Source organism: Propithecus coquereli, unplaced genomic scaffold (assembly GCF_000956105.1).
Source record: "Propithecus coquereli isolate 6110/MARCELLA unplaced genomic scaffold, Pcoq_1.0 Scaffold442, whole genome shotgun sequence".
NCBI classification, from domain to species: domain Eukaryota; kingdom Metazoa; phylum Chordata; class Mammalia; order Primates; family Indriidae; genus Propithecus; species Propithecus coquereli.
This window is the reverse complement of record NW_012150197.1, coordinates 1,203,838-1,216,383: the sequence shown is the minus strand read 5'-3', so window position 1 is coordinate 1,216,383 and position 12,546 is coordinate 1,203,838. Positions and strand designations below refer to the sequence as shown.

Genomic DNA, 12,546 nt, shown 5'->3' with positions numbered 1-12,546 from the left:
ATTCACTGAGCGCCAACTCTGGGTCTGCTCACAGATGTGGGGGTCGCAGAGGCAGGGGCAGTCCTGCATTCTGGGGGAGCAGGGGCCCCACCAAGGCAGCAAACGCACAATCAGCCATGTTGGACCACAGTACGCCCAAGGAAGCAGTGATTCAGGGCTGGGGGTCACCGCTGTGTGCTCCGCTCCCGGCGCCTGGTCCCTGCCTCAGCCTGGGGGTTGCTGTGCAATCGGGACGCGGAAGAATCACATTTCAGACACACGACGGATGACCGTGCAGTAGAGGCGCGGCCCAGATTTGCGCAGGAGTCCTGTGGTGTCATCGAGAGATCTGAACGCCCCATCCTGCCTGGCCTGACCGGTCAGCAACTAACCCACCTCCAGCCCCTGGGCTGACGGGGAGGGAGCCGCCGTGGGGCTCTGCTGGGCCCCAAGGGGCCCCCCCTCTGCCCCCAGAGAACCTGGGGGTCCCCTTGCTCAGTGGGGTCCAGACCTCAGTCTCCTTCTCAGGCCAGATCAGCCTCAAACCAGAAGACCCCGAGGGTCCCACCCTGCATCTTACAGATGAGGAAACTGAGGCCAACAAGTGGAAGGGCCCTGCCCGGCTGTGCGCGGCCACCGGAGGCAGGGCCGAGCCCAGAGCCCGTGTCCCAACGCCGCGCTGCCCTCCTCGGCTTCCCCTCAAGCCCCGTGCCGCTGGGCGCTGGGACCTTGTGCTTGGAGGGAGTTTTCTCAAGCGTCCTTTTGGGTTTTTTTGTTTAATTGCGGTAAAATGCACATGGCATGAAGTGCGCGAGGTTCACATTTGTGAGTGCGCGGTCCGTGGCGCTAAGCACGTGGGCATCGGGTGCCGCCATCGCCACCACCGTCTCCAGAGTGTTTCCGCCTTGCCGGCCCCCGGCCGTCCCCCCAAACACTGGCTCCCCGGCCTCCCAGCCCCCGGCACCCACCGTCCCACTGTCTGTCCCCTCTAGGGACCTCCCGTGCGTAGAGTCACCCGGCGTCTGTCCTTTTGTGTCTGGCCTACTTCACGTACAACGCCCCCAGGGTTCATCCGTGCTGTGGCGTGCGCCCGAGTCTCCTTCCCCGTGCGGCCGAGTGGTGTCCCGTTGCGTGTTTATCCCACATCTGCGCATCCGCTCGTCCCTGACGGTTGCGAGTGACGCTGCTGCACACCTGGCTGTGCGGGTGTCTTCAACAACCTGCTCTAGATCCTTTTGTGCACATGCTCAGAAGGGGAATTGCTGGATCACGTGGTAATTCGTGTTTCATTTTTTGAGGAACCGCCACCCCGTGTTCCACAGTGGCCACACCACCGTACATCCCCCCGACAGCGCGAGGGGTTTGGTTCCTCCACCCGCCACGCCCTCGCCAGCCCTGGCCTTGGCGGCCACCCTCATGGACTGGAGGTGGGGTCCCACTGGGGTTTGATTTCTCCCGTGATTAATGAACTTGGACATCTTTTCCTGTGCTTGTGGGCTATTTGTGTGCTCTTTGGAGAAATGTCTATTGGAGTCCTTTGCCCATATTTGAATTGGGCTGTTTGTTTTTATGTTGTTGGGTTTTAGGAGTTCTCTATGGACTCTTTGTGCCAATCCCTTGTCAGATGATTTGCGAATATTTTCTCCCTCTCTGTGAGTTGACTCACCCTGCTAATTATGTCCTTTGGGCCGGGTGAGGTGGCTCATGCCTGTAATCCCAGCACTCTGGGAGGCCAAGGCTGGAGGATCACTTGAGCTCAGGAGTTCGAGACCAGTGTGAGCAGGAGCGAGACCCCGTCTCTACTAAAAATAGGAAAAATCAGCCAGGCATGGTGGTGCTCACCTGTAGTCCCAGCTACTGGGGAGGCTGAGGCAGGAGGATGCTTGAGCCCAGAAGTTGGAGGTTGCTGTGAGCTATGATGACGCCACAGCACTCTAGCCCAAGTGACAGAGCAAGACTCTGTCCCAAAAAAAAAATGTCCTTTGATACACAGAAGGTTTTAATTTTTATGTAGTTCAATTTACCTATTTTTTTATTTTGTGACCTGGGCTTTTGGTGTCATACCCAAGAAATCATTGCCAAATTCAATGTCGTGAAGTTTTTATTTTATGCTTTCTTCTAGGAGTTTTATAGTGTGTGGGTCTCATGTTCAGGTCTTTGGCCCCCTGGGAGTGAATGTCTGTGGGTGTTAGGTGTGGCCCAGCGCCCGGCTTTCGCGAGTGGCGCCCAGTTTTCCCAGCAGCCTTCGCTAGGCACGGTTCCCCCAGTGAACGGCCTCGGGCCCCTGTGGAAGGCCACAGCCACGCGCCAGGGGCGTCTCTGGGCTCTCCATTCTGCTCTGCCGGTCTGCACGTCTGTGTTTGTGCAGGTGACAAGCGTCACTGTCACCGTGTGGTGAGCTCTGCAGTCGGGACGTGTGACACCTCCAACTGCACGCTTCTCTAACAAGATCCTTTGAGCTTCCATGTGAATTTTAGAACGGATTTTTCTATTTCCACAAAAGGCGTCATTGGGTTGTATTGAATCTGTGGGTAGCTTAGGGTAGTGTTGACACCATAACAATATTGAGTCTCGCGAGCCACGAACGTGGGATATCTCCCTGTGTCTCCCTGAGGCTCATGTCTCTCTGTCTCTGATCCTGTGTCTCTCTGTGTCGCAGGCGCCGTGGTCATCGCCTTCGTGGTCTGCTGGCTGCCCTACCACGTGCGGCGCCTCATGTTCTGCTACATTTCGGACGAGCAGTGGACTCCGTGAGTGCCGGGAGGCTGGGCCCTGGGGGAGAGCCCCAGAACTGGGGGGCTGGGGCCGTGGGGGCTGCTCAGGGCTGGAGCGGGGCCAGGGTTCGGTGGGTCCCCGCGGCCCCCTCAGGCATCCGTGAAGCTGGTGGGCAGTGGCTGTGCCCCGACGGGGCCCCAGGGAGGGCTGTGGAGGGACAGGTTGGGCAGGTGCTCTGTAGGACAAGCCGGAACTGGACAGGAAAATCGGTCCTGAGGGACTCGGCGCCCAAGGCAGCTTCCCTGAGGCCCGAAGAGAGACAGGGGGCGGCTCAACTAGGAGATGGGGGGGCTCTGCTCAGTCCGTGGCCGTTGTCGGGGCCCCAAGGCCACCCCAGGCTGGACTGTCAGGACTCAGCCTGGGGTCACGCTCAGGGCTACGACCTGCTACAGCAAAGGGCACACGGCAAAGTCCTCAAAGGGGAAAACACGTGGGGTGAAGTCGCGGGGAGACCAGATGCGGGTCCCAGAGCCCCTCCCAGGGGCATCTCACAGGATGGCTCGGGGGCTGGTCACGGGGGCACCCACTGTCCGCACGCACCCCAAGTCCAGGCTCCCAGCAGAGAGAGCAGGTGTTCACACCTGCCAGGGCTGCCAGATCCAGGTGACGGGTTCCCCACAGTGACAGGCAGCCAGAGAAGGCACAGGGAGCAGAGTGCAGCCTGAAAGAAAGGTTTCTGGAACTCGGGGCTGCCCCGTGGGGAACGGAGCCACCTGGCAGGAGAGCGGGGAGCAAGCTGGGATTGGGGCGCACGGCCGTCCCGGAGGCCAGGGCAGCTTGAGCCCTGGCTGCTCCTTTAGGCAGGGGACGAGCAAGCTCTTCACCCCCGATGCCCAGGACCCTAAGGACAGTCGGGTGGCTGCCGGGAGAGGCGGGGCCCGGCAGAGCAGGGAGGGAGCCGAAGGCTGGTGCCCACGAGGGGACGGCCAGAACTTCCAGCTCCTTGGGAGAAGCCAGAGCCCGGAATCCCTCATGAAATATCCGTGTAAAAACTTCTTTTAATTAGTGCCCCGGCCATCACCACCGGCCACCTTCGGCCTCAGCCGTCACTCTGGGGACCCTGCCTCGGGTCCCTGCGAGTCCTGCCCGGCCTGGCGGTGTCTGAGCGCCTCCCCTCCCCCGCCCAGGTTCCTCTACGACTTCTACCACTACTTCTACATGCTGACCAACGCGCTCTTCTACGTCAGCTCCACCGTCAACCCCATCCTGTACAACCTCGTCTCTGCCAACTTCCGCCAGGTCTTCCTGTCCACCCTGGCCTGCCTCTGTCCCCTGTGGCGGCGCAGGAGGAGGAGGCCGGCGCTCCCCAGGAAGGCCAACAGCGTGTCCAGCAACCACACCTTCTCCAGCAACACCACCCGGGAGACGCTGTACTAGGGCCTGCGGCCCCCGCACTCCGAGCAGCGAGCAGCGCCCGGCCTCAGTGGGGGTCCGCAAGAGGCCAGCTGGGTCCGTGGCCCGAGGCCTGGGACCCCACACCTCGCCCCGGAGGCCCCTTTCTCTCCCCATCCCCACCGGCCTCTCCCCACCCCCAGGCCTCCCTTTCCTCTTTGAAGCCAGAACGAGAGATTATTCCTCTCCCGGATCCAGAAAGGGCCTTTAACAAGGAGAAATTAGTGTTCGGCGACAGGCAGTTTCTTTGTTCCAGTCTAATGGATGTTTGGAGAGAAGAAAATGAAAGGCGCCGGTGGAGGCTGGGCCCCGGCGGCTCGGCGGCTGTCGCTGGCAGCGGCATCTCTGAGGACCTCGCTGTCCCGCTCCCCGGATGGACCAGGAGGGGGCTGTGGGGCCCCTGGGCTCCATCCCAGCCTCCACCGCCCCTGCCCGTCTCCAGGCTTTGGGCCTCGAACCCAAACCCTTCTGGGGCCAGCCAGCGTGCTGCCTCACCAGGGCAGTTCCAAGGGAGGCCCTGACTCCCCTTGAGGCCTGGCCGGGCTCGGGAACCACGGCTGGGGGCGGAGAATCCCTCCCAGCACTCTGGCCCCAGGCGGCCGTGGCCCACAGAGGGGTCAGGACCACATACCCGAGAAGAACACCCAGGGGCTGGCCTGGGATCACCTAGGCCCCAGCTCTCCACCCACCTGTCCTCGCCAGGCCAAGGCTGGGAGATCTGCAGGGACGCCATGCTGGGAGGCCCACATTCCTCTGAGCCTCAGCATCTCTGGCTCAGTAGAGGGAATTCTGGGTCGGCAGTGCTGGCCTCCCCCGCCTGCCCAGGTGGCCTTGGCCAGGACAGGTGAGCACCCCTGTGCTCTTCCTACAGTGCAGGCAGAGGTCTCAGCGGCTGCAGGGTGGTGCCCTGAGAAGGGCAGACACAGGCCACGGGTGGTGGCATCCAGGCCCCAAGCAAGACACCAGGTCCCGGGGACACGGGCCACAGGTAATAAGGGAGCTGTGCGTCCAGGCACCAGCTGGCTGGCAGCCCCAGGCCGAGGTAGACTCATCTGTCACCAGCCAGCAGGCAGCAGCCTGGGCCCCGGCGCCTGGAAAGGCGGCGCCTGCTTGGTCTCGAGGAGCCGTCTCCAAACAGGACGGGGCTGGCCGGGCTCCAGAGGTCGCCTGAGCCCAGGAGAAGCAGGTCCCGGGATGAGGCAGGGCCAGGAAGGAAGCTTGGGCCCTCGGAACACAGGTTTTTACTGCCTTGGACCAGCATCTGCCTAGAAGGGAAGTGGGCGCCAGGCGGCCTGCGTGGGCTCGGGACTCGGAGGCCTGGCCCGGAGGAGACTGGTCAGTTCACCACGAACCAGGGCCGGGCAGTCAGGCCCATGTGCTAAGCTTCCTAACGAACCTCCCCTCCCACAGGCGGGGTCATGAGGCCAGGCAGCGCCCCCAGGGCCAGAGGCCTGCCGACCCCAGGCGCACAGGCAGCGAGGGGGCTTCCTCCACCCCGAGCTCCCGCTCAGGGTCAGGGCAGTGGAGCTTCCCCCACCCGGCGGGCCCAGCTCAGCACAGCCTCACCCCTGCTCAGTGAGCCGCTCGGAGTTCACCTAACGCCAAGGCCCCTGGGGCTGGACGCGGGCTTCTGAGCAAGAGCTTGGATTCGGGGCCGGACAGTCCAGCCTCGACCCCTCTCCGGCGTCCCCAGGCCCTGGGCGGGCCACATTCCTCTGAGCCTCAATTTATTTCCCCATCGAAGAAGCAGGCGTGGCCACTGCACCCTTTCAGAGCACAGCTGTCCTGGAGGACCCAGGCCGGAGTGGGAGGAAGCGACTCCGGGATGGAGGCAGAGGCGACACCCCCCGAGCCCAGGCTGGTGCGGGGTCCACCAGCGGCGGGGGTGAGGGGTCTGTAGCTGTGACCCAAAGTCCACTTTTTGGTGTAGTGTTTATGTTCCCATCTGCACACTTGGTGTCAGCGGGGACACGTGTCCGCCACCCCAGCCGAACCGCTGTGACGCCCCACCCAGTAAGCCGAGCGCTTGCCCGTGTTGCGATGTAACCCCGGAAGCCACCGTGAGCTGTGAGCGTGGCGCCAGCGGAGTCTGGTGTCCCTACGACTGCCCAGCAGTGACGGCGCAGCCCCCAGCTCAGAAGGCCTCCGGTGACGCACCCGCCCTCCCCCTGCCACACCGCAGTCGACAAGAACAAACCCCCGAGTCTCTCAATAAAAGTGGCTGTGCACCCCTCACCGGCCCCTTGTGCCGAGAGCCTCCCTGCGCCCGGCCGGCCGCTCGCTCATTTGCTCGACGCGTGCCACGCAGCTGGCCCCACTGGGGGGGGGCCTTTACCAAAAACTCCTGGGCTTTGGTCGCGTCTCCCAAACGCTGGGGCCGGGACCCCCTGCTCACACCCTGCCCACCTGCCTAGTGCTTCCGGGAGCAGCAGAGGAGGAAGGGCCCTGGGAGCTCCCGGGAGCTCCGGCGGCACAGCCTGGTAACCACCAAAAGCCTGTGTGGGCAAGTCCCCGCCACGGCCCAGCCCGTGTCCTGATCTGTGAGCTGCCACAGAGGGGCACAGGGTCCCGTGAACACTCAGCTCTGGTCTCCACGCCCCCAGCCAGCCCGGGGTCCCGTGGCCCGGAGGCCAGTGGCCCAGTCCAGGCCCCAGTGGTGGACAGACGAGCGGACAGAAGACGCCCCGGCTGCAGCCCCCACCCCAGGGCTCCTGCACTTCAACTTGGGGGTTTCCAGACCATCTGAGAGCTTTGAAAATACAGATTCCCAGGCGCCTCCCAGCCCCACCGCGTCGGACTCTCCCCAGCCGGGGCTGGGGTCGCTCGGGCATTGCCCGGTGGGGCGGCTCCGGCCCTTTCTGGTGTATTCCTTTTAGGGCGGAGGCAGCTTTTCTCTTGCCTGCCTGACCCGAGAGCGCAGGAGGCCTGTTGCCCGTGAGCCTCCCGGGCGCTGGGCTCACCCTGTGGAGCTCAGCGAGGAAGCGTCCACATGGGCGGGAGCGGTGGACACGGGCACAGCCCACCCGCTGCTGCACCGGCTCAGCTCAGGGACGGCGGGGTCCTGGGAGGGTCCTCTCCGACCTGCGACTTGTCTCCGGGAAGCCCTGGATGCCGGAGGGAAGTGCAGAGGCAGGACGAGAGTGGGGAGAGCCGCCTGCCGTGGGCTCCACCTTCCCCTCGGCTGTGGCAGCCGCAGGGCCCACGGAGCCAGCACCAGGGTGTGGGGCCCCCGGGGGAGGTGCCCAGGGCACGACGCTGCCCCCGCCCGGGCTCTCTGCTCTTGTCTCCACCACGGAGCTGGGACCGTCTCTCTGCCGGGTCTCCAGAGTGAGGAGGACCAGGAAACGGAGCTCCAAGGGCATGTGCCTGCTGGGTGTCACCAGGAGCATGGGCCAAGCCACCACCTGGGGCTCACAGACACATGGTCCTTCGGTCACTTCTGTGGCCCCGGGGTCTGCCTGTAAGCCCATGGCCTCCCTGTGCTCGGGGACCACCGTCCCGTCAGCCCTCCCACGCTCCATGGTCACCCACCCTGCAAGCTCACTGGCTGAGGCGTCTCCACCTGCCGCACATGCCGAGGTGCTGGGGACGGCGGGACAGAGCTGCACTGGCTCCGGCCTAGCTGTGGGGCCTCAGGCAGGCCTGCCCCTCCCAGGGCCCTCTGCCCATGGCCGGCGGGACCCACAGGGTAGCAGCAGCTTCTCCCCTCACCTGATGAGCTGTGCCGGGTGAGAACGGCCCCTGGGCCCCCGACGCACCAGCGAGGGCTGGAGGAAACACAGGCAGAGCAAGGCCGCTGCCCGCGGGACTGGCAGGGCTGAGTGGCAGCAGGAGGGAGGGAACCAGGCAGGGGCCCTGTGGGACAGGGCGTGGGGTGCTGCACCCCCAAATCAAACATGTTCACCCTGCACAAGATCCCTGCATACACTCAAGCCCCAGACACGGAAGTTTCCACACCCGGGGCTCCCGGGTCCTCTCTCCGCCCCAGGGAGAGCACAGTGAGACGCTGGCTCGGGCACCCACGCCAGGGCGTCAGGCATGGTGGACACGGACACCAGGCAGCTGGCCAGGGGGCGGCCAAAGCGCAGCCAGCTCTGCAGGGGCCCCCGGCGCCCTGACGCGGGGCAGGCGGCGGAGCAGGGCTGGGAGGGCAGGTGGACGAGCCCCCGCCCCATCCCGGCCTCCACGCCGGTTCGCAGGCAGGAAACTGGCCGCCAGCAGTCCACCAATGGCTGTTTTTTAAACTCTGGCTACATTTTTTAAAATGAAATTTTTGGATTTAGACGACATAGTTCTCCTTAAAGTAAGAAACGAGCAAATGTAAGTATAGCCCTGATAACGTGTGGGCGCCGTGTGGCCCAGGCTCTGAGCCACGATTCATGGAAAGAAAACACAGACCAGCAAATCCCAGTCGCCTCCAGTCCCATTTCCAGGATGCCAAGGGCTCTGGTCATGCGACTCCTGGCCCAGCTGCCCTGGGATCCCAGAAAGGACAGGCTGGCTCGTGGGCGCCCAGCCCGGCTGCCGCCCCGTCTGCTTTCAGCGTCCAGGCTGCAGGGGCACCCTGGGCTCCCGCCCCTCAGGCGCTGGGAGGCTTTTGTTACCAGCTCAGGCTGCAGCGCAGCACCTGGGGCAGGTGGAGGCACACCTGGGGGCCAGTGCGGGGTGGGGGAAAAATGCTGAGATCCCTGTGGCCTGGGGGCACCCACCAAGGGGCAGAGCACCCGCATGTCTGGAGTTCCTGAGTCAGCCACGGGGGGAGACCAAGGGCCTTCCCCAGGGAAGCCCAGGCTCTGCCCTTACCAACACCCTGCAGGGCCACCACGGGCACCGCTGCAGACAGCCTCTTGCATCCTGTCTATTCAACATTTAGTGGGCACCCACTGTATGCAGGGCTTTGCAGCCAGAGCAGTTCAGCTCCCTCCACTCTGCAGCCCTCACAGGGTGTGGAGGTGGGGAGGCACCACCCCCCACGTGCCGAGTAGGAGGTGCTGGCAGGTCAGGGGCTGGAGGGAGGCAGGGAGGTGTCAGGACCCCGGGGATGGGGTAGACAGTGGTGCCACTCGGGAAGGTGGGAAGTTTGGGGACAGCCAGGCTCAGGGAGGCTCAGGGAGGCCCACGGCGTGGGGAGGAAGGTGGGTGTGGGAAGAGGGCTCTGGGACGTGCTCTCTCCTCTGGGAAAAGCCTGCGGGAGGGACACCCTGGGCAGACGGCCCGGTCCATGCCCTCGTTGTAAGTGACCCGAGATCTGGAGTGGGCTGGGGGAGCGCGGCAGGTGGCAAGCGTGTGGCCGGGCCCCGAGGGCTCCCCGATGCCGGTGCAGGGAAGGCGTCTGTGAGTGCTGGCCCCATAGGCAGCCAGTGACCCAAGCCCAAGGGCCAGCCCTCGCCTGGCCCTTGTCCATCCAGGAAACGTGACTCACGTGTGCCTCGGTGGCCCTGCTTCCTGGTCCCCAGCCCGCGTCGGGGCGGAACGTCCCTCCACCCACAGAGGCCATTCAGCTGTTTGTGGTTTGGGGACCAAATGTTGGAATCCTCCCTTTAGAATTCTGCTTTCATGTCACGTGCAGTGAGCCACAGCTTGCCCTTTAGGCCTGACCTTCGACCTGCAATCTCACGGTCCGGGTGACGGGAGGCTCACCTTGTCACGGGCCGGGGCTGTGTTCGGACAGGAGACAAAGCCCTTTCCCGCTGCCTCCGGGCCACCTTCCAGGGTAACAGCGAGAAGTGAGAAAAATGCAACCCCGGTGACCGCTGTTCAGGGCGATCGGCCAGACTCCAGCCCAACCCGCACCCCCCGACTGCACGGCCCGCGGTGCTCAGTAAACGCTCCACTCCTCCTCCAGTCCTGTGCGGGGCGAGCCAGGCAGCGTCGGTGCCTGTCACTGCCCCTGCCCTGGGGCCTGGAGCTGTGCCCCAATAGCAATCAGTAAACGGGCCTGGGACGGAATCGGGGTCTCCTCACGTCCCTGGCACACCTGAGGGCAGGCACATCCTGTCTCCTCGTTGTCATAGCCCGGCACAGCCCCTGGAACGCACACTGGCAGCTTCGGGTCTCAGCCACCTGCACGGCCCCGGCCAGAGGGTGGCCCCACCCCAGCGGGCCCCTCCTGAGCCAGCCAGACACACAGGGGCCTTCGCCTGTTCCTGCACGGAGGCAGGGCGCCAGGCGCCGCTGGCTTTATCCTCATCAATCACTTCTCTTGGGCCCGAATTACCTTAATCACCCGGTTCCTCCTCCCAGGCAGGCCGGCTCTCCCTCAGGACCGAGCCATCCGTCCACATTAGAGACCAACGCACCGGCTGCGCGATGCAGAGATGCTGCGAGGCCCAAACACCCCCGCCCCGCGGCGGACGCCGGCCTGCGGGGTGACCCAGGGCTGAGGCGACTGCACAACCCTCGTCCCAGCTGAGCACCCGCCAGCCCCACCTGCTTGTGGTCCCCCGGGGCTTCTGCACCTGCATTCACAGCCCACCCTGTCAGTTTGCCCCCTTTAATGAGCACCTACTGTGCGCCAGGTGGGGAGGGAGCAGCCAATGGAGGGGTTCAGCATGGGAGGCCTGGGGCCCCGAGTCCAGCTCTGCCCAGAGCACCCGTTGTCTCTCCAGGTCTCAGATCCCCCGGCGCAGTGTCTGGGAGGCGTGGCCAGGTCCCTGCCGTGGCACACTGGCCTCCTGGCAGCCTGGGGGATGGTTCCCCTCCTTGTCCTACTTACAGAGGGGGAGAGGGGCGAGGAGGGGGCCCTGACTGGTGCGGGGGACAGGACGTGGCACAGACTTTGAGGTCCCTCCACCCCCTCAACCCCATCCCTGCCCTGACCCAGCCAGAGCAGCCCCTGGCCCCACCAGGAGCCGTGGGAGGCAGGTTGGCAGGGAGGCAGCACCTGTGACCAAGAGGCCTGTCCTCCCAGGTCACCTCTCGAGGGTGGCTGTGCCTGGCAGCCAGCGCCAAGGCCCTGAACCCGTTCCCATCCTGTCCCCGGCCCATCCTCGGGGTCCTAGTCCCTCCTCCCACGGCCGAGATGACGATGGTGGCCAGCGACCCGTGCTCGCCGCCTCTGGCAATCTCGTTCTTGCAACAGCCCTTGAGGGAGGAGCTGGAGGCACAGCCATTTCAGGGAAACTGAGGCTCGAGGGCACCGGCACTTTGGTCGGATCACCCAGCCAGGGGAAGTGGCAGGACAGGGGCCACTCTGGACTCCCAGCATCGCCCACCCCACCAGCGCCCACCGGTGTGCTCCACACGACCCCAGCAACGCCAGGGCAGGACGGACGGACGCCTGACCACCGGCCCCTGCCAGCATGAGCACAAACCAAAGGAGAGAAAACTCAGTTTTCCTGGATACACAGAGGGAAGGAGACACCCCTTTTCTTTCAGCTTTCACCCCAGAAAACTCGTGCCTGTGAATTCTTTCTCTGCCCCTTTGAGATGTGCGTAAATCTTTTTAGAAGCTGAATAAGCCTCTCGCCAGTGTGCAAGCCGGGCCGGGGGGCTTCCCCGCCGCGATGCGACCACTCAGAAGGCAGCGCCCGTCCGCCGGTCTGGGGAGGGTGGGAGCCTCGCTTGGCGGCACTGCTCCAACCACCTCCCGCCACGCAGACGCGAGAGGGTGTTTCCTTGGGATGAAGCCAATTAGCCAGCACAGATGGTCCCCCCAGTCCCCAGGTGGATTTGGGACGAAGTCTGTGTGGCAAATGGTGCTGTCAAGTCTTGTCACTTGAGGACTAGCGACTGTTTATCTTGAGAACACGCGTGCAGCGGGCTGCGATTCCTGTCTCTGCAAACCCGTAGCCGGCGCCTGGACGCACGGTTCTCTCGGCACAGCGCTCGCCGACGCCGACGGATCGTTTCCTCTCTCCTCTGCCCCGTGGGAGAGCCCTTGGGGTTGGCACAAGATTTATGTGTTCACTTATTTCCTCGACACCCCGTGAGTCACCCCAGCCCCGTGTGACTCAGAGGGGCAAAGGCAGAGACCCCCAGAGAGCCGCCAAGGGCCTGGCGCCGTGTTCTCGCCGCGTTCGGTTTCCACGGCTCCTGCGTTCCTGACTCTCCCCAGGCTGGAGAGGCGCCTTCTCAGAGAAAGAGTCCGGTGCCTCTGAGAGGTTCCCGCGCTCGTGAAGAGAAGAGGCAGACCCAGCACACGCATACACACGCACACACACATGCACACACACGCGTGTGCACGCACACGCACAAACTCCCCAGACACACAGCCCCCTCGGGAGGCCCTGGCCGCCTGCCCCAGCCGAGGGGGGAGCAGGCCGTGAAGCATGCCTGCGGTCGCCACCCGCCTGCCCAGAAAGCCACTCTCGCGCGGTTGAAAGAGCAATGGTAGCAGACACGCGCTGGCCGCCCGCATACCCCAGGCTGAGCCGGGGGTTCTTTAAAGGCAAGTGCCCA

At 64.3% G+C, this 12,546-nt stretch overlaps 1 protein-coding gene across 1 annotated transcript in view; it reads left to right on the top strand.

Moving 5' to 3' along the window:
• NTSR1 (neurotensin receptor 1 (high affinity)) overlaps positions 1–4,131 on the top strand; it is a 33,417-nt gene extending 29,286 nt beyond the window's left edge. Inside the window, exons 3-4 of the mRNA XM_012654550.1 lie at positions 2,639–2,729; positions 3,882–4,131. Coding sequence (XP_012510004.1) covers positions 2,639–2,729; positions 3,882–4,131 — 341 coding nt within the window. The remainder of the gene's footprint in view (positions 1–2,638; positions 2,730–3,881) is intronic.
• The last annotated feature ends 8,415 nt before the right edge of the window (positions 4,132–12,546 follow it).